At 39.0% G+C, this 21,952-nt stretch overlaps 2 protein-coding genes across 4 annotated transcripts in view; one reads left to right on the top strand and one right to left on the bottom strand.

Moving 5' to 3' along the window:
* PRKN (parkin RBR E3 ubiquitin protein ligase) overlaps positions 1 to 10,303 on the bottom strand; it is a 783,437-nt gene extending 773,134 nt beyond the window's left edge. The window contains exon 1 of the mRNA XM_075088053.1: positions 10,142 to 10,303. Coding sequence (XP_074944154.1) covers positions 10,142 to 10,148 — 7 coding nt within the window. The 5' untranslated portion in view covers positions 10,149 to 10,303. The remainder of the gene's footprint in view (positions 1 to 10,141) is intronic.
* A 67-nt stretch (positions 10,304 to 10,370) lies between these two features.
* Positions 10,371 to 21,952, top strand: part of PACRG (parkin coregulated) — a 253,531-nt gene continuing 241,949 nt past the window's right edge. For 2 of the 3 annotated variants that reach the window (XM_075088054.1, XM_075088056.1), the window contains exons 1-2: positions 10,371 to 10,449; positions 10,831 to 11,019. In XM_075088054.1, the coding sequence (XP_074944155.1) occupies positions 10,873 to 11,019 (147 nt within the window). In that variant the 5' untranslated portion in view covers positions 10,371 to 10,449; positions 10,831 to 10,872. Of the gene's footprint in view, positions 10,450 to 10,489; positions 10,575 to 10,830; positions 11,020 to 21,952 lie in introns of those variants that run through there. The other variant, XM_075088055.1, reaches the window with a different exon arrangement.

A 21,952-nucleotide genomic window follows, 5' to 3' on the forward strand; every position in this document is an offset into this window, starting at 1 on the left:
ATGTACTTAATGCTTCATAATTGTGACAAGTTAGTTATTGAAACCTTTTGGCTGAATTCATGAGAATCCAGTAAATGCCTTCTTCAGAAGACATGCATATTTAAGAGCACAAATACCAGGTAGTACTATAAAAATTTCTCAAGGGCCAGTCTCACAATTAAATGCTCATTAATTACCCTTAAGATCACCAAACTCAAATTTAGTATTTAACTAATAGCTGGAGAATGTAAATTATTCCACTTGACTCTTGTCATTCTAACAGAGATTTTGTAATAACATGGCAAATCTCTCACAGTTATTTTCATACACCTCAAAGAACAACTTTTGTGCTACAGTTTTTCCTGGGTCAAATATTAACAATACTAATATAGACATGAACATGTTTATTGAGAAAAAGTGATGCAACATAAGAGTTACTGCTTAAAAGCTGGTTTAGTACAATCAGGCAGGCTTCAGTCTTCCTCAAAAAGTGCACAGCAATGAACGAACTCTTCTTCCATCTTGTCCAGCCTCAGGAATAAAAAAGACAAGAAGGTACTGAAAGATTTTTCTACATCAGATAAATCTGATGGATTTTTATCCTTATTTTGTAAGGTCATCCATCTTTCCGCTCCTTTTGTACTGATCAAAATACAAAGACACTGGGAGAGGCCTAAAGTACAACATTTGGAAACTGAAAAACTCTTAAAATATAGATTTTAAAGAACAGAATTTACTGTACTAGATTTTACTTAATGGTTATGAAGGAAGTCCTCATAAAACACAAACATTTGCAAGATGCCACACACTGTAGCTCAGAAGGGAGATGTCACGTATTGGGAAATAATTGACAGTTATATAATTAAAGCTTGCCTGCTAATTATCTCCAACCATTGGACTGGCGTTCTGTGAATTCTAGGTATATAGCTGCACATTTCTAACATTTCCATTTTTCCTTTTTTTTAATGGAAAACTTCATACATCACTGGCTACATTTTGTGTGAGAATTTGATTTTCAGTCCAACAATACTTATGTACAGTGCACCACCAAAAAAAAAAAAAATCATTAAAAAGAAAATGGGTTGAAAAGAGTGAATTGTATCTCTTTTACATAAACCTCTCCGGCACAGTGACAAGGTTTCCACTAATGGTTTTACTCTCCCTTGGGCTTCTACGAAATACAGGAACTTGAAAAACCTGCACCATTCTCAGTATTGTTTGCACCTATGGCCTGACCACTTAGGCAACTGACAGTTCCATGATACAGTATATGCTAGTCCAATTACTTTATTTCAGTAAATATGGATATGTTTTCCCAATTAAGAAAGTCACTCCACCCTATTCAGGCAATGTTATCAAAACAGAATCCAATAACATCATCTGCTTTCAACGTAGCTACAAAAGAAACATACATTACCTTGGCAGGGACTTTTAAGCAGTAGCACTGCTATATGCATTCCAAAATATTTTTTAGATTTCCATATTTTGTTAGCACGGGCCTTTTCCTAATTGCTTCTGTGAGTAAGTGGAATTTGAAATTCTTCATTTTATTCTCATCTCACAGATATCTGATGCCAAAACATTTGGTCCAGCCTACTATATTTAGACATTACATATGTATGAATTTATCTTTCCTGCTACAAAAATTGTTTACAGTTTATCCTTCTTTGTCACTCAGAAAAATATGATATGAATTTGAAATATAATCTTCTCCTTTATAATGTCTTTTGTCCAAAGGACTGTGAAAACCTTTGTCAGCTCTGGATACGTTCCTAACGTCAGCAGGAGCTGAGTATGCTCTGCAGCAACTGAGGGTGAAGATGACCAAGAAGGACTAAACAGATCAAAAAACACCCTGCTAAAATTATGTAGTCCCATTTTTGCTACCTCCTTTCGCTTTTTCCACTAATCTTGAGCTGACTTTGGTGTTCGGTGGGATCTTCTCTGAGGATGACATCCAGCAAAAATGCACAGGTTTTTTGCTACAATAGCAAGTTGAATTACTTCAACAGTCAAATTAGTAATATGGCCGGTGAGAGGAATGAAGCAGGATGGCTTCATATGGCAGCAGAGAATGGGAGGGAGAAGCAAAGGAAAAACAAGTGGTAGCAAAACCTTTTCATGACTGATTCTGCTAGATCAGAAGTCACTTACTAAACCCTGTCACAAGCATTTAGCACAATACAGATGTTAATTTACATACATATGTGAAGATCTTAAATTAAGATACATATACTTCCCCTCAGCATTCTGTTTACAGATATACCACTAGGTAACCAGATAATACAGAAAAGGATAGGGATTTTGACAACAGGAAATAATTTTAAGAAACTGTCAGATCTATATTCTATCTGTAGGGTCCTATCTGGAAAACTCAGAAAACTGCTTCAGAACATCCTTACCCACTGAGACTACACTGTCATTTTGTGGCCATTAAAAAAAATTTAAAACAGACCAACAAAAATAAATAAAAAAATAATAATAAAAAAACACAAAACACCAAAACCCACTTTCCTCCCCCCCCGCTTGCTACTTTTCTTTCAAAAAGAAATCTAAGCAAGGAAGTCTTCCCATCCCTCTTTAAGGAAAGAAAGAAATCCAGAATGCTCATGTATATTTAATGGAAACCAGATGTCTTTCAAAGATAACCTATTTCATATGATACTAACTTTCTAAAACCTTGCTGATAAAATCATAACAAACCATTTTGTTGGACAATAAAATATAAATCCAGTAAAACACACAATGTTTCCTGGTGCAGTTCTGTACACACAGTACGATACAGTTACCCCAGCAGAAGAAAAAAAGGCTCAGAACAGCCCCAGCAAACAGGCCATGCATATGAAACATGAGTAGTCTTTGATATTCTGAGATTTAGGTTATTTAGGTTTTGTTTAATCAAATTAACCATCAGAAAGATTATTCCACATGTTTGTAAAGTAAGTGTAATAGTGATCTACAACTCAAACTATTATTGCAGTGAAAAGTATGTACTGCAGTGGAATAATTCATAGCATTACATAAACCCAAATAGAACACCAAGATATCAACAGCAAAAGAAGGAAACCCAAAAATCACAGCATGAGATCATCAAAATATCTAAACAGACAATTCCCAAAATTCTCTCTCTTTGGTTGCTAAGCTGGCACCATTATTTTCTAGTCTGAATTCATTCAGGGAAATTCTGAAAGAGTTTACTTTCATTTGACTTCAAGATTATTTTCATAACAATGAGAAACAGAAATACTTATGCAGACAGTAGAGATTACCAACAAATTGAAAAAGAGTGCAAACACAAAGGGGTGATTGGTCATCCAGATAGCTAAAACTTTCACGCAGGCTCATGTTCTCTCTTAACTTGATTACTGCTGTATGAATCATATTTCACTGTCAAAGCCCTTCGCAACCTGTCTCTACCACTGCCGCCTTCTCTCGTTCACTACAGAAATTGTGACCTGCCAATGGTAACTATCTAGAGCCCACCTCCTATATTTTTAAAACAGTTTGGAGCTGTCTCCAGTGTTTTTTATTCGAGAGATGTTTCCTGAAAAAGTTCACAAAGCTACCCCAGTATCTTCCTCCGAATCCAGTTTTAATTTTTTTTGTTTTATAATACCTATTGAAAATTCAAGAACAGATTTTCAGGAAGGTAACATTATTGCCAATGCTGTTGACTAAGAAATAGCTCAGGCAATCCAGTTGTGGGTTGTCACTTCCCTTGCACCAATACTCGTTCTCAGCTGACCAAATTGTAAGCAGATACAGGGATTTAAATGAAAACAATAAAAACACAAAAAGCCTCCCATGCCCCTAAGTAAATGGGGTTTTGATAACCTAGGTCACTTAACTAGCTCACTCTGGAGTCAAATGAATACCAATGTCAGCTGAAGGAATACACAGTTGGGTAGTAAGGGGGAAGGGAGAGCAGTAAACCACTCTCCTTTAGGTGGCAGTCAGCTGCACTGCACACCACCATTTGTATGTGACTCGGCAGTTTAAACCGTCAAGCAATAAAACAGCATCAAGGGATGTCCCTTTAATTACACCCACGTAACTTTCATCTCACCATACTGTGAGCCGACTAAGTGAATTGACCTGGATTAAAAAGAAACTATTTCTTCTGGATTATTTTTTAACTTCGCAGTGTGTCTGAACAGATGGTTGCTCTGCTGCAACTGAAAAAATAATTTGTTGGTGTAAGGGCAGAAATGAGTAGCGTACGGCAAGAGAAGAAGCAATACCTAACGACAGAACTGCTGTAGCATAGTTTTTAATATGAAAACGAAGCCTCATACTAACCTATGGTTTGAGTATACATGTTAACTTTCATCCACCTCCTGTGTTGTACCTACAGTATTTAGCACAGGTATGGTGGGGTTTTTTGTTTTGTATTTATAAAACTTTCAGGCACTGTGGTGGAAATAAAAATGTTTAAATGCCTGGAACAATACTTTATGGAACAGAAATTCATACATTGAATCTGCAACTTGATGTTGTTTTTTTTTTTTTCCCCCCCCTCTAACCCATAAAATGGAAGCATGTGAAGGAGCTATTTATCAATGGTGTACTTTGCTGAGCAATGGTGCTTCCTCCTTGTTTGAAAATATATTTCCATAGTCTAATTTTAAAATTGTTGGGGTTTTTATGGGGAAGCTTGTGAACAAACTATACACTCAGTTTCCACCGATTTTATTTTGCCTTTTAATTAAACCTTTAAGAAGCCTACTTAATCTAAAAACGAAAAAAAAAACCTGGAAAACTATTACAGTTACAGAACTGCTAGCTTCCCATGGCAAGAATAATATAAAACATCATATAACATTAGAACATGTTAGCCTTCTCTCTTCCAGATTTGAACATAAGTATTTTCTGATTTCACTAGTACTTGGCTGACAAATGAAACAGTAGATTTGATTAATTTTTATTTATAAAAAAGGCAACATTATTGTGACAACATAACAACATAAAAGCTATGCGCTGCTAAGCAGCTGCAAAAAGGGTTACTTGATGTTTATGATAGTCTGTGACAAGCACTTGAAGATGTTTTCAATGTTACAACCTTAAACTTTACCACAGGACAGAAATAAGCAATGCTGCATCAAACTAGAGCTGGAAGTTTTTGCTACTGAAAAACTTCTCTTATCAAATTAACTAGGTACACAAGCCTCTGGGAAGTTTTTGTCAACCCACAAAGACTATCTTCTATCATCTCCAAAATAACACAAGTGTATTACACTTTGACCAATCTGTCTTCCTAACACTGTTACCAATGTGAAAGCAATGAGAACAGGAAACTGGACATGCTAGGAAGTTACTGATGTCTTTCAGTGACTACTTAAAGCTAAGAAGCCCTCAGCTTGATTAAATCCTCATATTTAGATGACCCCCTTTATTTATCCTTTAAAGTAAATAAATAAATAAAATCCACTATTATACCAAGCAGACCAGGAGCCTTATTTTTATTACCTATATCTTTTCTTTCCAAAGTACATTACCTCTAATAATTTTCTGTAATTGCTAATTTAAAAGCTTTACTGAAAATTAATCAATGAATAGCTAATTGTTTAAGTCAACCAAGAAGTATTTTGTACTTAAAATCTTAATTACAAAAATATGTTACCAATTCCATTAGTTCCTGGCTTACAAGAACCACCATGCCCTGTTCCTAAGTACACGTTTAAATATAACCCCCTTGCCATTTCCTCCTGTTTTTTTCCTTCATGACTATTATCATTAGTTAACATTGATTTCTATCTCCCCTTTTAGTGGTAGAAAACAATTGGCCTTAAAATCATCATCAATAACCATTCTAAAATAACAAGAAGTTGTATGTAAGCCAGCTGCAAACTCGTTGTGGAATACATTTCATAAATACTGTCCTATATTCTTTACGTGTTCTCACAAAAGCTCTCCAACATTTTGACAGAGAACTACCAAGAGCTCCTTGTGAAACAGCAGAACTATGACACTAGCGATAACAGACAAGCACAGTGCAATGCATCCACATGGATGTTGTACTGAGTTTATTCATCAGACCTTACAGAGTTCAGCCAGTTTAAAAAGAACAAAACCAAAACCAAAAATTGTGTAACACTGTCATACAGATAAGCCTGTATTTAAAACAAATATTAAAAAAAACCCTAACATTTAGCTCTTCAGTATAAACATTTTTTCTGCTCTGACCAAAGTAGAAAAATACGATATAGTATTTTATCAATGACTCCCGTATCAAAAATACTGGAATAAATAAAAAAAAAAAAAGAAAGTTTTAAGAGCCTGTGAAAGAAATTTGTGAAAACTTCTGTACAAATGGCTGAGTGATTGTTTTTGTTCCAACAGAAAAATTTCCAACTGTCTGCCAAATCTAAACATCAAATTGAAAGAATCACATTAATACCAAAAGTACCAGCCTTAACCTCCAACTCATGATCTAAAACGCAAGTCCCTCACCCTACTGTAAAGCTAGCGCTGCTTAAAACTTATTCTCCCTATGCACAACTCCAGTGGGCTTCTGCTGCTATCTGAAAATCTAAGCACACTCTGCTTGGGGCTACTCTCTGTATGTCGAATCAAAAAAATATAATACAGTTAAGCTGTTTGAGAACTTACATGCATGTCAGTATAGTCCAAAAATGTACGTTAAAAGAATTGAAACATAAGGCAAAAGTGTGCCAGTATTCATACCTCATCGATTCTGGCACAGGCATCTTGGAGCCAATATTAGGACAGAATTTACAAGAAGTAAATATTTTTTTCTGCCACAACCTCAGATTTGGTTAAGATTTTATGCAAGATTTTTGCTTGGTTCTTGACCAGATGACAGAGTAAGCCCTGTCATGCGGCTGGAGGCTGCAAAACAGCCCTAGTAATGTTGATCTCAATCACCACTTAGTTCATGTCCAAGCAACAGCATTGTTGATCAGGGGAAAAGCCACTGCAAGGCATCACCAGCCGGCCCTACTCCCACATCAGCCACAAACCCTGAAAACATGCTCTCAAAGCACCTAACCAGCCTGGCATTCCAAGAGAGAGACAGAAAGCAGGTGGTGTCAATGTCAGCCAGCGCTCATCAGGCCTCTCGGCTGATCCCTCTTCTCTGCATTGGATGCAATTTATCTAAATTTCAGTGCTGAAAAGCTTTGACCTAGCTGCAGCAGACAGACATTTCCCCTGTGCTTCCACTGAAGCACAACGAGGCTATTCAGAAAATCTGAATCAGGAAAAACTGGAGGATAGAAAGCACAGTGACAAAAGAAATTACACAAATCTGGGAATACAACATGAAATCTCATAAGCTTAAGGTAAATGTTAGTGTAGAAGTTGTCCACAGAAATGCTTTCATCTACAGTAAACTCCTTTGAGGACTGGCTGGCAGAAGACAGTGAAGTACACCACAGGTCCTTCAAACACCACATATTCAGCCCATTTAACTTGCATTGCTGTTACAAATACGGAAAGCAGCATGAATTTGGCTCCCCAATGGTCAGTAATTTATGCAAGGATTCCTATCTTGCATCAGTCAGAATATATACACACAGTATTCTCTAGTCAAAATGAAAAACACTAACTTAAGCACTCCTTCATTTATATAACCAAGTATTTTTCATTATTAAAATAAAATTAAATAAATTTCTATAGACAAGTTTCTGGAAGTCCTTAACTCAGCAGCCCGTCAGCAAGTAGTATAAATAAATCTTAACTTTAAAAAAAAAAAGCAATATACGCATGAAGCAGAAGGACTGCTGAGGAATCATTCTGGCAACTTCACTCAAGAGTGAAGCACATTACAGAACAACCTTCTAACAGCATTTATAAAATAAAGAGCCACCTTTAAATGTATTATTCAAGGTAAATGGTAAAAATATACATAAGAATTCAAATTCCAGAAGCACTCATGAACTCAGCGCAGCACCATGCATGTGTCAGCTGCCATGAACTTTCCAGATAAATCTATCCATGGAATCCCGACACAAATAGACTGTTACATAATTAACTCGCTGTTATGACATTCTAAATGCAGATGTCACACAGATGAAAATAAATACAGTTGCATATTTTGAAGGCCTCCCTCAAGGAATAGCCTCTTACTGAAAATAAGCATATACTGATTTCCCCCTCCCCCCCCAGGTAATATGTTAGCACTCAGAAATTCATTTATAAGCAAATCTTTCTCCATAAGTCTCTGTTCAGTCAACAAAAAGTAACGAGGCAGGAGAATATAATAACAAGCAGGATGGGAAATAATTTGAAAACTATTAAAAGCCAGTTGTACAGGTCAATTGTTTAACCTCTTCTGGAATGACAGGTGCTATGGAAAAGTCTTCCTCAGCAAAATATCTCAAAAAAATTCATGATGGGGGGAAAATAAAAATGTCAAAGAACCATGTGTATGGTCAAACACCTAGAGGAAGATGCAGTCAAGAGGTTCAACTATTTCACTGGACAAAAATAATAATAGAAACAGAGAAAGAAGACTAAGGAATAATAAGAAAAAACAGTAATACTAACACATTAATCAGGTTTGTTCTGACCCTTCCCCTTCAGCCCCAATTTCCCCTATTTTGCCATGGTATTCCTAGCTCTTAAGTGTTTCCAGAGACTTCACAGAGCAGGAAGTTGGACTAGGTCTGTACATCATATACTGTGAAGACAATTCTCGTATTTTCAGAGTTGGTTGTTGGGTTTTTTTTAATTAAAATAAGAGGTTGCTACTTAAATCATTTGAGGTCGCAACTCATGTAAAGCTGTGTTTGTAAGTTTGCAACTACTTGGTATGTACATTTCGTAATCAATATACACAAACGTTTCTGTCTGCCACAGTGAAAATAAACTTGTAATTCACCGTTCATATAAATATTATCTTTATACGCAGTAAGTAAATATTTAGATTTCAACGTGAGGTCGAGGCATCAACCCTGTAACCACATGGGCAGTCCCTTAAGTATGCTCAACTTACTTTTCTAAAGCATTCAAAATCAACACACACTGCAGTTCTGCAAACACATGTATTTTATATACTGTAGCAAGATATCAAATCAGCATAGGAGATAACATTACAAGATGAAACACAGCAGAATACCTGACCCTCTGTATTTTCCTTAAGCCAAACCTTTATTTTAAAATGTTCTCTGCTATGTAAGAAAAAAGAAGTCCAATTGACAAAAAAAAAATGCAGTAATTTAAAAACAATAAATATTTTGACAACTGCATGCTTTTCAGCTTGATCAGGTCTTATGTAAACAGCAACCGTAACACCTACGCTGAAGATGAAACAGCAAACCTGAAGAAGGCAAAGAATTGTTAAAATACAAGTGCATCTACTACATTTTATAGGTTTTACTTTATATAATTCATAAAATTGAGAATGTGAAAGCAAGAGGAAATGTGTAATGACAGGCACCGCCTACAAAACAGATCCTGAAATTTGCGGGACTCCCCAGATATGGATTCATCTCACAAATAACAGAAGAAAACCCACTGCTGAAACAACCGATTGTCATCCCAGCATTCGATGGGTGCAAAAGCCACCTCATGGACCAAACGCCCAAACTCCCAACACGATCAGGCCCGAGCTGCTTGTTTTCCTGATCACCACCACAAGTGCCACGCCACACTATTAACGTGCACGTACATGTATGCTGGGCAAGGACAAAAAGGTTCACAGATCACGCAGACCTTGCCCGACAGTATTTACAAACTGAGAGGAAACAAAAAATGATTTTAAAGCGACCTCAGCCACAGGCCCTGGGCTGGCCGCTGGCGGGTCACCCCGCGCCCGAGGGGCAAAGGCGGCGAGCACTCTGACCCCGGGTCCCCCGCACGGACCCGCCAAGCCCACCAAACGCCTCAGCCAGAGCTGCGGCGGCGAGGGCACAGCCCCGCCGGCTGCCCCCGCTCCGGCCTGGCCCCTGGAGCCGCCGCCGCCGCCGGGCGCGTCCCCGCGGCCACTCGCCGCCACCCGCAGCGGGTCCCAGGCGCCCGGGGGGGAACGCACCAGCCTGCGGGAGCGAGGGGACCCGCCGACCCCCGGAGCCGACGGCCCAGCGGCTACGACACAGGAGGGGAGGGCAGGAAAGGGCGGACCCGCATCCGGGAATCCTCCTCCCTCCGTCCCTCCGTCCCTCCGTCCCTCCCTCCTTCACTCACTCACTCACTCACTCACCTATCATGGCGGCGGCGGCGGCGGCGCGCAGCCCCCAACGCCGCGCGGCTGTGGGCCGGACGGCGCGAGCGACTGGGGAGCCGGCGCCGGGATGCGCATGCGCCTGAGAGGAGCGCGGAGCCCTCTGGGTAATGTAGTCCAGCTTTTCTCATATGACACACACCCCGCCGTTGATGGGTCTCCGTTAACCTCCGCCGAGAGGCGCGGTGCCTTCCCCGCTGTTCGGTGCACCAGCCCGCGGAGTGCGCGGGCGTGTTAGGGTTTCTTTGGTTAACGTGGTGCTTGCCCCGCGCACGTGACCCCCGCGGGTGAGGCTGTTGACGCGTTGCCTAGAGACGGGCGCGAGGCTGGGGACGCGCGCGAGCGGCAGCCAGTGCCCGCCCCGCCCCGGTCCGAGCCGCCCCCCGAGGGACCCTGGCGGGTGGCGCCGGGGGTGAGGCAGGGCGGGGGACCCGGGAGTGGGGGGCGGTGAGGGGCTGGGAACGGAGGCGCCGGAGCAGCGGGCAGGGGGAGGACGAGGTGGGATGCCGGAGGGGGCTGGGGGGGCGAGGGGGTCCGTCAGGGGCAGGGAAGGCGCGGGAGGGGTGCGGGGAGGGTGGGGTGTCTCTGCTTGGGAAGGGGGCAGAGGCAGACCTACCGCGCTTTCTAACTTACTGGGGGTGGGACGTTGATGTGTTTTTTTTTTCCAGTCTATATTTTGCTTCTTGTCCGTCGAGGGCGCCGGTGCGGAGATGGTGGTGGAGAAAGCGGGCTCAAGCCCCCCGAAGCCCGCAGGTGAGAGGTGCCCCCAGCAGCAGGAGCCGCTGGGGCACGTGAAGAAGACACAGCAGCAGGTCTGCGACGGATTCACTATTAAAGCCATGATGAAAAACACTGTGGTACGTTTGCTGCTAGTATAGGGGTGATGCTAATTACTTTGATCTCACCTGTCCAGGAAGCATAGCGAGTTAGAGCTGGGGATAAAGCATGTCAAGGAGGTGTGTGAGTTGCTAAAACTTTACCTGGAGTTTGCTGTTTGCTGAAATTACTTTCAGTCTTTACAGATTATCATAAGGTAACTGCCTGTGCCTGTGGAAATCGTGATGCTTCACCTCCAAGCATATTGCTTTGGTGCCACAGTTTTTCGGTATTGTTTTGTATTGGCAATGCACGTTCTGCTAAACTGTCAGCCTATAGAAGTGTGTGCAAGGCTTACTACCTTGCATTTAGAAAAATGCTGCCAAACGATGCTCTAGTATTATTTGAAAGTGTTTTCATATACTGGCACAGTGTGGTATAAATTTGATGTCAATGTCACATAGGATGGCAAAGATCTGGAAAACGCACTCGTTTCTAAAATAAGCTTGAAAATACAATAAAAATCTTCCACATGGTACAGGAGAAAACTAAGCTGGAAACAAACATTTGCTCTCCATCTCACAGTTCAAAGACAGAGAGGAGCTGTCCAGCAAGCTTCACTTTCAGTAACAGTCCCAATTTCTGATGAATTTAGAGGTATGCGAGTGAAAATACTAGGATAAAGGCCCTTCAAATTGCTTTATATTGTTTTATTTTTCTATTTTTCTCAGATTTTAGGAATGAAAAAAAGCTTCAGTTTATACAGAATGCAAATGTACAATATATAAGTGGATGAGATAAGCACACATCTGTGCTTGTACTCCGGAATTATACTTTTCTTTATTTGGGGACAATTCAAGGTGTTAGAAAAGTCTTGTGTTCTCAGAGGTTTTTTTTAATTCTATATTTTCTTCTGATAACAGTTATGAATGATGTTATCTCCCTTGTTTACTGAAACAGTCTTCCTGGAGCAGTCTCTCTGGGCTTTTTATCAGTAAGAGCATCCTCTTAAAAACCCAAACCAGTCCATCTTTAAAGAAATTTTAAATGGAGTAGAAATTGTGTACATTAAAAACTTCCTCCTTGTTAGTGAAACCAAAACATGTTTTACCTTAGTGTGAAGAATACATGGCAAAAACAACTAAAAAAACCCTTTGTTTTAAAGATTGGTTGGTTTGTTTTCAATTCTAGAGATGTGCGGAATAGTCAATAACACTTCAGCAAGTTTAAGTATTAATTTTAAAAAAACCATTTCCTTTTCTCTGGACAAAATTCAAGTCACGGCTATTTGCACATATTTGTTTACACCTTGATATGTAAATGATGCTTGAGTTTGTCTAGAAGAATCAGCAGTTTCTGTGGAGTTTGAGAAATACATATTCAATTTTTAAAAAGGAGCTTTGACTTGTGGACATAACTAGCTATGAGTTTAACCAGTATTTAAGTTTTCTTTTAAATATTTATAGAGTTGTGAGTTTTATGGCTGCAATTCTAACTTCCTAAACATTAACAGAACATTAAATCATGCTCCTCTGATTAGCAAACAGGTAAATCTGCTGCCTTTTGAGCTGCTCAGTGGATCATAGATATTATAGGGTTTTGGCATGGACCTCTGGAGATCATCTCACCCAACTTCCCATTTGAAGTGAGCCTGTCACTAGCACTAGATCAGGTCAGTCACGGGTTTCCCTAGCCAAGCTGTGAAACCCTCCAACATCAGAGATTCCCTGACCTCTCTGGGCAACCTGTTTCATGGCTGCCCTGCCTGCCTGCCCCCTTGGCGCCCTGTCAGAGGTAGGGTTAACAGCGTGCTCAGGCGCTCCACAGGTTCTGCTCGTAACTGGGTAGGAAGCAGTGAAACCGTTAGAGGTCCTGGAAGATTCATGGTGCCAGGGCTGTATTTTGCAAAAGCTCCCAGAGAGAACAGGCAGCCACTGGAATTGTTTCCCAGGTGTCAGTGTGCAAAAAATCAGGATAGAGTAAGGACTCCACTGTCACTCTATCTGTGCAAAAGTTGGTGTCCTTTTTCTCTTGTCCAACAACTGGTTAAATGGAGCTTCAGATGTATTAAGTCTTCACTTGTCAGAGTGACATCATCAATGAAGTTCTCATGGAAGGCTTAGGAGTTGACTGGAGGGCTGAAAGGGCTGCAGGCAAATACAGTTAAAACATGGTAATTCTCTTTGTTGACAGCACACCAAGGCACAGGGTTGTTCAGTATCTCCAGGTCAAACAAGTAGGTACAGATTAATAGACTTCGGTGCAAGCATGCAGTGAGTCTTGATCTCTCAGCATAGAGTCTAACAGATTACCATTATGCATATATGGCTGTAAATATTGTAGGAAATGTTCCAGAATTCTTTGATGTTGCTTGTGCAAAGACTGTTTTTCTAAGCCATTTTTCATGAAAGTTGCTGGATAAAGTTTTCTTCCCTATGAAGTCTGCTTTCATAGCCAGTAGTAAGTACAGAAATTAAGTGTGTCCAATATTCAAGACTTTTCTCAGCTCTGGCTAAATCTAAAATTTACTTAATGAAATACATTACTTAACAAATATTAACCAAAAAAAATTGTTCCTGAACTGAAGAAGGTGGTTTGGTTTATGTTATTCTAAAACTGTAAATTCATACAACAGTTTAGAATGAGCAAGACCCAATAAATGTCTTCTACACTAACAAACTAGATACTGTGACATTTACCTTTTAGTTGTTTTGTCCTCCAAGTGGAATCAAGAATGCCATGTTATGTGCTCATACTTCACATGTAGTGCGTGGGTAGAATTAGGAATATAATTAAAGACTAATATACACCCTAGCAAGTAGAAAACTGTCTGTACATGAATGTGACAGCAGGAGGATACCTTTCTTCACTTCTGATCCTCTCCAAATGGTTATTTTTGCTATTTTCTGCAACTGTACATGGGAGAATGAAGTGTTAGTGCCCCCTTTTTCTGTAATGAACTAGTAGTAAAAGCACCTTTTCAAGGAAAGGATTAATTTTATTATGTAAATGGAATGGTAGAAAGGGAATTCCAGTCTATATCCCAACTATTAAAAGATTCTTAACCAACAAGTTACAAGATTACTGAGGTGAAAAACATTGCAGAGGGAAATCTCCACTTGTCCTTTCAAAGTGCTGTTACTGTGCTGCAAAGAGTTAGGATTCATAGGGCTAGAAAGTGGCAAGGTAGGAAACTCACTAGACAATATATTTTGGTGCATACATCATTTGTGCAGGAGTTTTGGAAGCTTTGGTTTTTGGAATTTTCTGTCCTCCATTGCTTGCTAGTATGGATATGATGTTTGTGGAGTAGAATTGGAACTTGAGACATCCAGTGCTGAGCCAATAAAGCTATGAAAGGATGTTCTTTCAGTTTTTGCTGAACCTTGAATTCCTTACTATAAATGGCCGCGCTTCAGCAGGAAAGAAGTTTACCTTTCCTTTACAGGTCCTCCTTTAGTAATGGTATTGCCAGTATCCTTCTGGAGCACATGAATTTTAACTCCACTGGCCAGGATACTGAATTCAGATTTTCTTCCTGGCTTAGTGTGTGATCCAGTATGTTTTATATAGAAAATACCACTATTACCTCAACTTGTGTTCCATGAAAGCAGTCAGAAACTGCTACTAGTAATGGGCCACATCCAGCCTGCGTGTAAGGAATAAAGTGAGAACGGCCTTAGAAGGAGAGCGATGCTAAGAATTGTTTTGTTCCTGGATTTCAAAAACCAAAGCAGTGCTATTCAACCTGGGAGAGTCTTAGCTATGTGCAGAAGCACAGCTCCCATCTTCTAAAAGAAATGTAATTGCTTACGAGCAGAAAAAAAAAGGTTATTTAGATTGCAGTTCTGGATTTTCATCCTTCTGTTCCTCTTTCAGGAAACTACAGTCTCTACGTATTGGAATGAGTTCTCAGCCTTTATTGTTTAAACTCCTCTTTCAAGCCATTAGCAGTAATGTGTGTTGTGAAGGACTTCCTTAGCCTTTACCCTTTGATAATAACTCATAGCAAGTGTTTCATTTTAACCACAGAGATAATGTGATTTGTTTACATTCTGAAGTTTGTGATTTGATATTCTATTTATATTCATCTGCATTGTGTAACTAAAACTACTGTTGTTATTTACCTTGTAGCATTAACCGTTTCTGTCTGATTTTAAGGCTATAGGAAAGCATTATTTACAAGAAAAAAAGTTTCACCATTTCTATTATAATAGCTAATTTATTGGAAAAAGCAGTATGTTTTGGGGCAGGTAGACATCAAGTCAAAGGAATGTTTTGATACATGTTTATTGGGCAGTAGTATGTCAATCTTGGAGAAACTGCTCCAGTTCAACAACAGCAATTTTGTACAATCTATGAGTATGCTTTAGTGAACACTATGAGTCAGTTTAAACTGTCAGTGCTCTGGAAGACAGTCCTATCTTCTTACTGTTTCAGGCTATTTATTGATGCTGCCCTTATTGTGCCCACATTTGTACAATGTTGGCTGATCAGGGAACTGATCCTGCTGAAAAATACTCCAGCCTGGTTAAGCTAACAGTGTCCAACTGCAGTCTTTGGGATTGAGGCAAGCGAAGCTCCTGCTACCACCAGGCTCCTCTGTCCTGCCCTCCTCCCTGCCCTGACTGCATGCTTCCGTCTCCCCTTTTGCATTTACAGTGGTGTTTTGTGCAACGACAGAGGAGGGTGGATCAGCTCTAACAGCTGTTAAGTTAACGTACACAAGGAGGAGGTGAAACAGGAATATGTTGTCAGCGCAAGCTATGTGGGTGGGAATGTCACTCTCGGCAACATTGCGGTCTTAATTCATTTAAAACCAGTTATGAAACTTAAGTTCTAGGACAGTAATTCCTCAAGCATTTAAAGCAGCATAAACTTGCACCACAACTGAAAGGTGTGGGTTTCATCCCTGGACATTTGTTCTTAGTGCAATATAAACTTTTGCGTGGCTGTGCAGTGAACTAGACTGGGGTCCTGGTTAAACTTAGGTTAAAAGCAGATCAGCATTTCTTTTATAGGAGTGCAGACTTGACATACAGTTTGGTAACAGTGTAAGCTAACAAAAGTTGTGGCTGCTACAGCCCTGCCTGCTTCTGCCACATATTTGTGCCTGCTCCTTTGTGCCAGTACACATAAGTAATGCAACTGAATTGACGAGGCACTTCAGTTACATTAGATCCAAACATGAAAAGCTTCAAAGCAAGGGGGTTTTTATTTCCCCTCATAAAGTTATGTTCCTTTCCAATTCCATGCTTGTTTTTACTGTAATGACCACATTGGTAGTAAAATGTAAAAGCAGAATACACAGGAAAAATACTAATGCTTAAGGCCATAATGTCTTCTAAAATCCGGTATTTCATATTATGTTTTCCAGCTATCGATCGTAAGCTTTCCAGCATAATCATACTGCTTTTGTTATTTTAAAAGACTTAAAAATGAGCCCTTAATTTTTGCAAATGTGAGGAAGGCTGATATTGTTCATAGTTGCAGAGCTAAGATGATAAGATTTGCTTAATATCCTCAAGCATGAAGAAATCATGCTGTTTCATGTATGAAAATCTGTTACGTACTTGAATATCCAGTAAATCTTTTTCTTTTATATAATTCAGTCATATGACTTAAAATAGATAATAAATTATCAGTTAGACTCCATTTTATGGTTTTGATTGACATTTCTGGTTGTCTTAAATCATTTCATTTGATTCACGATATTTTACATAGAAAAAGACCTTGGAAGGTCTAAAATTCCATTCCTAGAGGACGTAAATGTAAATTGATTTTAAAACAGTATGACAGTGATGTTTCAAGACTCCTTTACTAATCAGTTTTTTATGAAGTAATGAATTAAATATTGTAAGTGGAAACAACTACAGAGATAGTTGTCAAATTCTGTCAATTCTGGCATTGGAACTAAACTATTTTAAAGTTTGCAAACTGAAACTAATATAAGAGCACAAATGTCAGGCTAAATTTTGTTAAGTATATGAGAGAAAAGGTCTTAAGTGTTTACAGATTTCATATAAAATCCTGCAGTGGTCTGAGTATGTGGCATATTTGGTGTCTCACTGAATTAAGTGGGCACTTATCAGTTTTCAGATGTTTGACTGCAAGTGTATGAATTCAGACCAAAGTATTAGAAAATAGTTAATAACGGTAGTCTCAGAACAAGACTTTAAGCGGTCAGCTTGCTGAGTAGGGAATTATCTAAAGTCAGCATTTCCCACATGCAGCTGGGCACACCTCTACAGCTAACCAGTGGAAAACGGGAAAGATATTAGTTAGGAAGCATCTGCCATACACCTTTCTCAGCACCCAGGCTCCAGAACAGTTTCCAAAGAACAGATGTATGTATTCTTTGTTTCAAGCTGTTATCATTCATATAGCATCATTCATGCTGTAGGATACCTGGAGTGAGTTCAGTGAAGAGCCATCAAGACAGGGTTCTGGAACACATGTTCCATGAGGAAAGGCTGAGGGAACTGGATTTTTTTCAGCCTGGAGAAAAGAAAGCTACCAGGGTACCTAATGGTATTAGGTCCTAACATATCTAATGGCCCAATAGCTATGAGAGGGCTGCCTGGAAGACAGAGCCAGTCTGTTTGCCCTAGTGAATGACGGGAGGACAGAAGATGTGAGTGAAACAAGGTGCTCAGGATGGTGAAAGGCTTTTTCACCATGAGGATAGTCAAGCAGTGCATCAGGTTTCCCAGAGCTGTGCAGTCTCCTTAGAGGTTTTCAAGACCAAATGGGAAAAGCCCTGAGCAACCTGGTCTGATCTCAGAGATAATCCTGCTTGGAGAAGGAGGTTAGACTAGAGACTTTCTGAGGTCCTTTCCAACCTGTTTTTCCCCACGATTCTACCTCTTCCATAGGAGGGTGGTTTGTGGCCACTCCATGGCTCTGCTGCTACTAAGGCCAGACAAATTAGTGATGACAAAGTGACTCTCCAAATGGGGGAAGAAAAAGGAAAAAGGCATTTGAACGTTTTTTGCTTTAATAGCTTTGCTGCTTTTCTGAAGATGTGATGTGAAGGGCATAGTAAATACTGCCGCTGAGAAGATACTTTATTCTTCTGATAAGTCGGTCTCCCTTCTGACCCTCAGAAAAACTGTGGAACACCACATTGTTCTGGTTGTAAGTGAACTGCATCATAAACCTAAGATTTACTGTATAAATACAATTGAGTAAGCCTGCGTCAGGGTCTGGGTAGCAGCAACATGTGCTTTTCAGCTGAGATACCTAGTGCAGCTAACTCTTCTTATACAGTCTGCTCCAACAAGTATGCAGCGAGTACTGCTGCCAAGTATGTGGTGAATACTGTGAGGAATTGAAGCAGGAGGCCATGTCTATAGCTGTCAGCCTCTGGATGCTGTCCCTTGTGTCAGTCTCCTCTTGTCATTGCTGCAACTTAAATGACATTGGAAGCTTTAAGTGTGTGAAGGAGACAGGAGAGGTATCGTAGTGGCATTTGTGCTAAAGAACGTAGTGGGAGAACACTGTGGAAACAGGAGAGGAACTAAATGTCACTCCCAAAAGTGGGGACCTGGGTGATCACAGATCCAATATGCTTTTTGCTATGGCTTTGCTCCCCAAACTTAGACACTGATGTGCTGAATCCATTTGTTGCCTTACTGCAGACAGAGAGGGCTGGAGTATGTAGCAGGGTAATGGAAGTTTTCTTTCTTTTCCTATCAGATAGTTCCAGTTAATATATATGCCTCGTCTGTGTTTTAACTGAAACAATCTGGTAAGGATTTGAAAGGATCAGGGAGGTTTTGGTTTTCTTAACCATTCTGAAATGGCAATTACTGCAAAGCCAAAAAATAATAGCAAACAATACTATTGGTACATTGATAAAATTTCTAGACAATGCAATAGCAAAAATGCTATTAAACACGGAGTGGTTCCTCCCAGCAAGAGTTGATTCCTTGCTATACTTAACATTAATATCAGCAGTTTGGCATAGTTTTTCATTTTGATAGCATAGCTACATAATTTCTGCTGAAAAATTTACCACGCTCTGGTAACTGCCTTTTGTAGATAAAATACATGTCAGATAAGATGAAGTTGTAAAGGTCCGGTATGCGGTCACATTGTGCTGAAGGCTGTGTTATGGAAGCCTTGTGTTTCACAGTTACACTCTGACTCTGTGGGCGCATTACAAATACTATGCTTATTACAGTGGCAAATTTTGGTTTCTGATGGGTGTAAATGGAGGAGATGTGTGTCAATAAAGGGATTGCTCCTGAGAGCAATGTAATTCAGGAGTCAGATAGACCTTCAGCCTTTTAATTGACAAAACAAGATTCTGATTAGATAATAAAACCTACTTGAATTATATAAAATAGTAAACATATAATTTAGCTTTTCATATGTTTGTGATGGTATTTGTTAATGTATATTTAGCAGTTTGCATGCTTGTATTTGAAAGCAAGTTTTTCTTTAAAAAAAAATTGCTATTCATTTTTTTGTAAAGGGTGATATGAAGATCTTGGTAGTAAGAGTGAACACAGATTTGTTTTCAGTTTGATAACAGAAGTATGTGGATAGCATGTCATGCCTTAATTGAAAGCTGATATCACTAGCCTATTTATGATCAGATTAGTGCTTTTTTTTTTGTGATGGAATACTTTTTATCACTTGTCTAGAGTAAACAATTGTATACTGCAGTAAGTACAAAAGTTCTGCACAATGTGTGACAAAGTTAAAACGTACTATAAAATACACTGACTGTAGAAATGTGCGTGGAATGAAAACTCTTGAATGCCTTGAAGCAAGCATGGCATACTGTTGAGTTCTGTGTAACAACCATTTGGAGGAAGAATAGGTCTTTAAATTTATGTTTTGATGCCTATTTCTTTAGTCATAAGCATATTACTGATATTTTTTTGTGTGGTTGGTAGGCAATACATAGTATTCTGCACAAAAGCTGATATAAGTCCAAATCACAGGGTACAGTATTTTCTTGCCTGTCTTGTGTGCTTAAGACATCCATTAGTTTTGCCATTATCACATGAATTTCTTTATTGAAATTGGATGACAAACATTATAATAGCTTGTATCACTATGCATCTCATTATTATGATATGAAAGGAAGAACTACTTCTGCATAAGTTGCTTGGACTTACCCATGTGTTCTTGAAAATATCTGTAGGTATTAAGTCTTCTAAAGTTTAGCACATCTTTCATTCTTTCAATAATTGTTCAGATAGGATCTATTTTCTGTTATTTCCATGTAAGATTTGTCTTAATGACAGCTGTATTATTAAGTCCATATTTTATGGAATGAAATATTATTTCCTACATATTTTTTAAAAATTTAAGGGAGTGAGCATGGGAGGCCCCATGCAAGGAACATCCCTGCAAGGGAGTGAGTGTGCAAGTACCTGTGCAAGGCTGGAACCATACAAGGCCTCGTTGCAAGGCCACACGTGTGGTGCCCATGCACACCCCTGAGCACAGTTACTGCAGCCTCCTTTTTATAATAATGTTTTAGAGGTGTTCTAAAAAACCCAAAAGCTTTGAATTAGTTTCCTTTCACTGTAAATCTTGCTGTACAAAATGAGCAGAGATACTTTATGATCCAGGTTTTCTGTTTCAAGACTTATCATTATATACTTATTTAGAAAAAGCTGGTGGTCCACATTTAAATCTGTAAAAAAAATAAATTATGCCCTGGCTTTTCTTACTGACTTATTGGTAATGATTTAACATGACATTAGTGTTCTGTATTGGATATCTTCATAGCTAAAACTATTTAGACAAACATGCATGCATACTTTACTAACATTGGCAGCCAGAATTTGACAAACCTTTTCTTTTTTTCCGCATAAGTTGAAAACATACATTCTTACTTCTCAAAGCAAGTCTATTGACCTCCTTCTATACTCTTAACTACTGCTCCATGCTCACTTTTTCTCTGACTTCCTTTACTTATCCTCCAGATATGTCATTTTTTCATATCAGCAGATTTCTCTTGCAATGATGTTCAACAGGAGCTTTTTTGGGGGGACAGCAGTCCCACGTGGCTAGAAACCTTTTAGAGGATGTATAAAGCTTCTCTCCAAACCATAGCAGAATATCCTAGATAATAATTTTTAATATAAAAAAATCTCAAAGGAATGAGCTCATTATACTTTTAAATTGAAGCTTTGTAAGGTATGACTGAAAAAATATTTTTCACAGGAAGTGTACATGTATTAGCTGATTTTTTTACACCTTTTATACAGTATTTTGCTAACCCATCTCATGCCCTTCTAATTTGTGTGTCCTTCATTTATTTTGTCAGGTTTTAAAGTAAGAGTTTAAGGTCAGAGGAACAATTAATAAAACTTGATTTGATGTCCTGCATAATATAGCCCGTCAAATTCAAAAAGTGATTTCTTCATGAAATGTGTAACTTCTAGTTGAGCTAGAATATAAGTTTTTTTAGAAGGTAATACAACCCGAAGGTAATGGTATCAGAGAGTCCATTATAGCTGTAAATTATGCTAATGCTTAACTTAACCAGTGTAATACCACTAGAAACTTGCGGTTCATATCTATATAGAATTACCACAAAATAGTAAAATTTCACTGTGTAAATATTTTAGACAACCACTTAAGGAGTGGTACTATCTTTAAAAATCCACAAAAATAAAGTTGAGGCACTCTTTAGGCTTCTACTTAAAATCTGTTTAAGTTGTGATTATTTTATAAGCTTCTAGTATGCCTTTGGACATATTTAACATGTATTACAGTATTATTATTCAGGGCAACAATCAAGTTTTGATATTTTATTTGACAGCGTCTGAAGGCTTTTGGTCATCCAATTGTTCATCCAATATGAAGAATCCAGACAGTGCACTAAAATTGTATAACATCCAGCACTTTAATTTTAAAAAAAGCAAGATAAGTTCAGTTGTATAAGTGGAAATCAGTGAGTTACACTTTTAAGCTTGCATGCAATTTCACAAATTCTTCTGTCTACCA

Source organism: Phalacrocorax aristotelis, chromosome 3 (genome assembly GCF_949628215.1).
Source record: "Phalacrocorax aristotelis chromosome 3, bGulAri2.1, whole genome shotgun sequence".
NCBI classification, from domain to species: domain Eukaryota; kingdom Metazoa; phylum Chordata; class Aves; order Suliformes; family Phalacrocoracidae; genus Phalacrocorax; species Phalacrocorax aristotelis.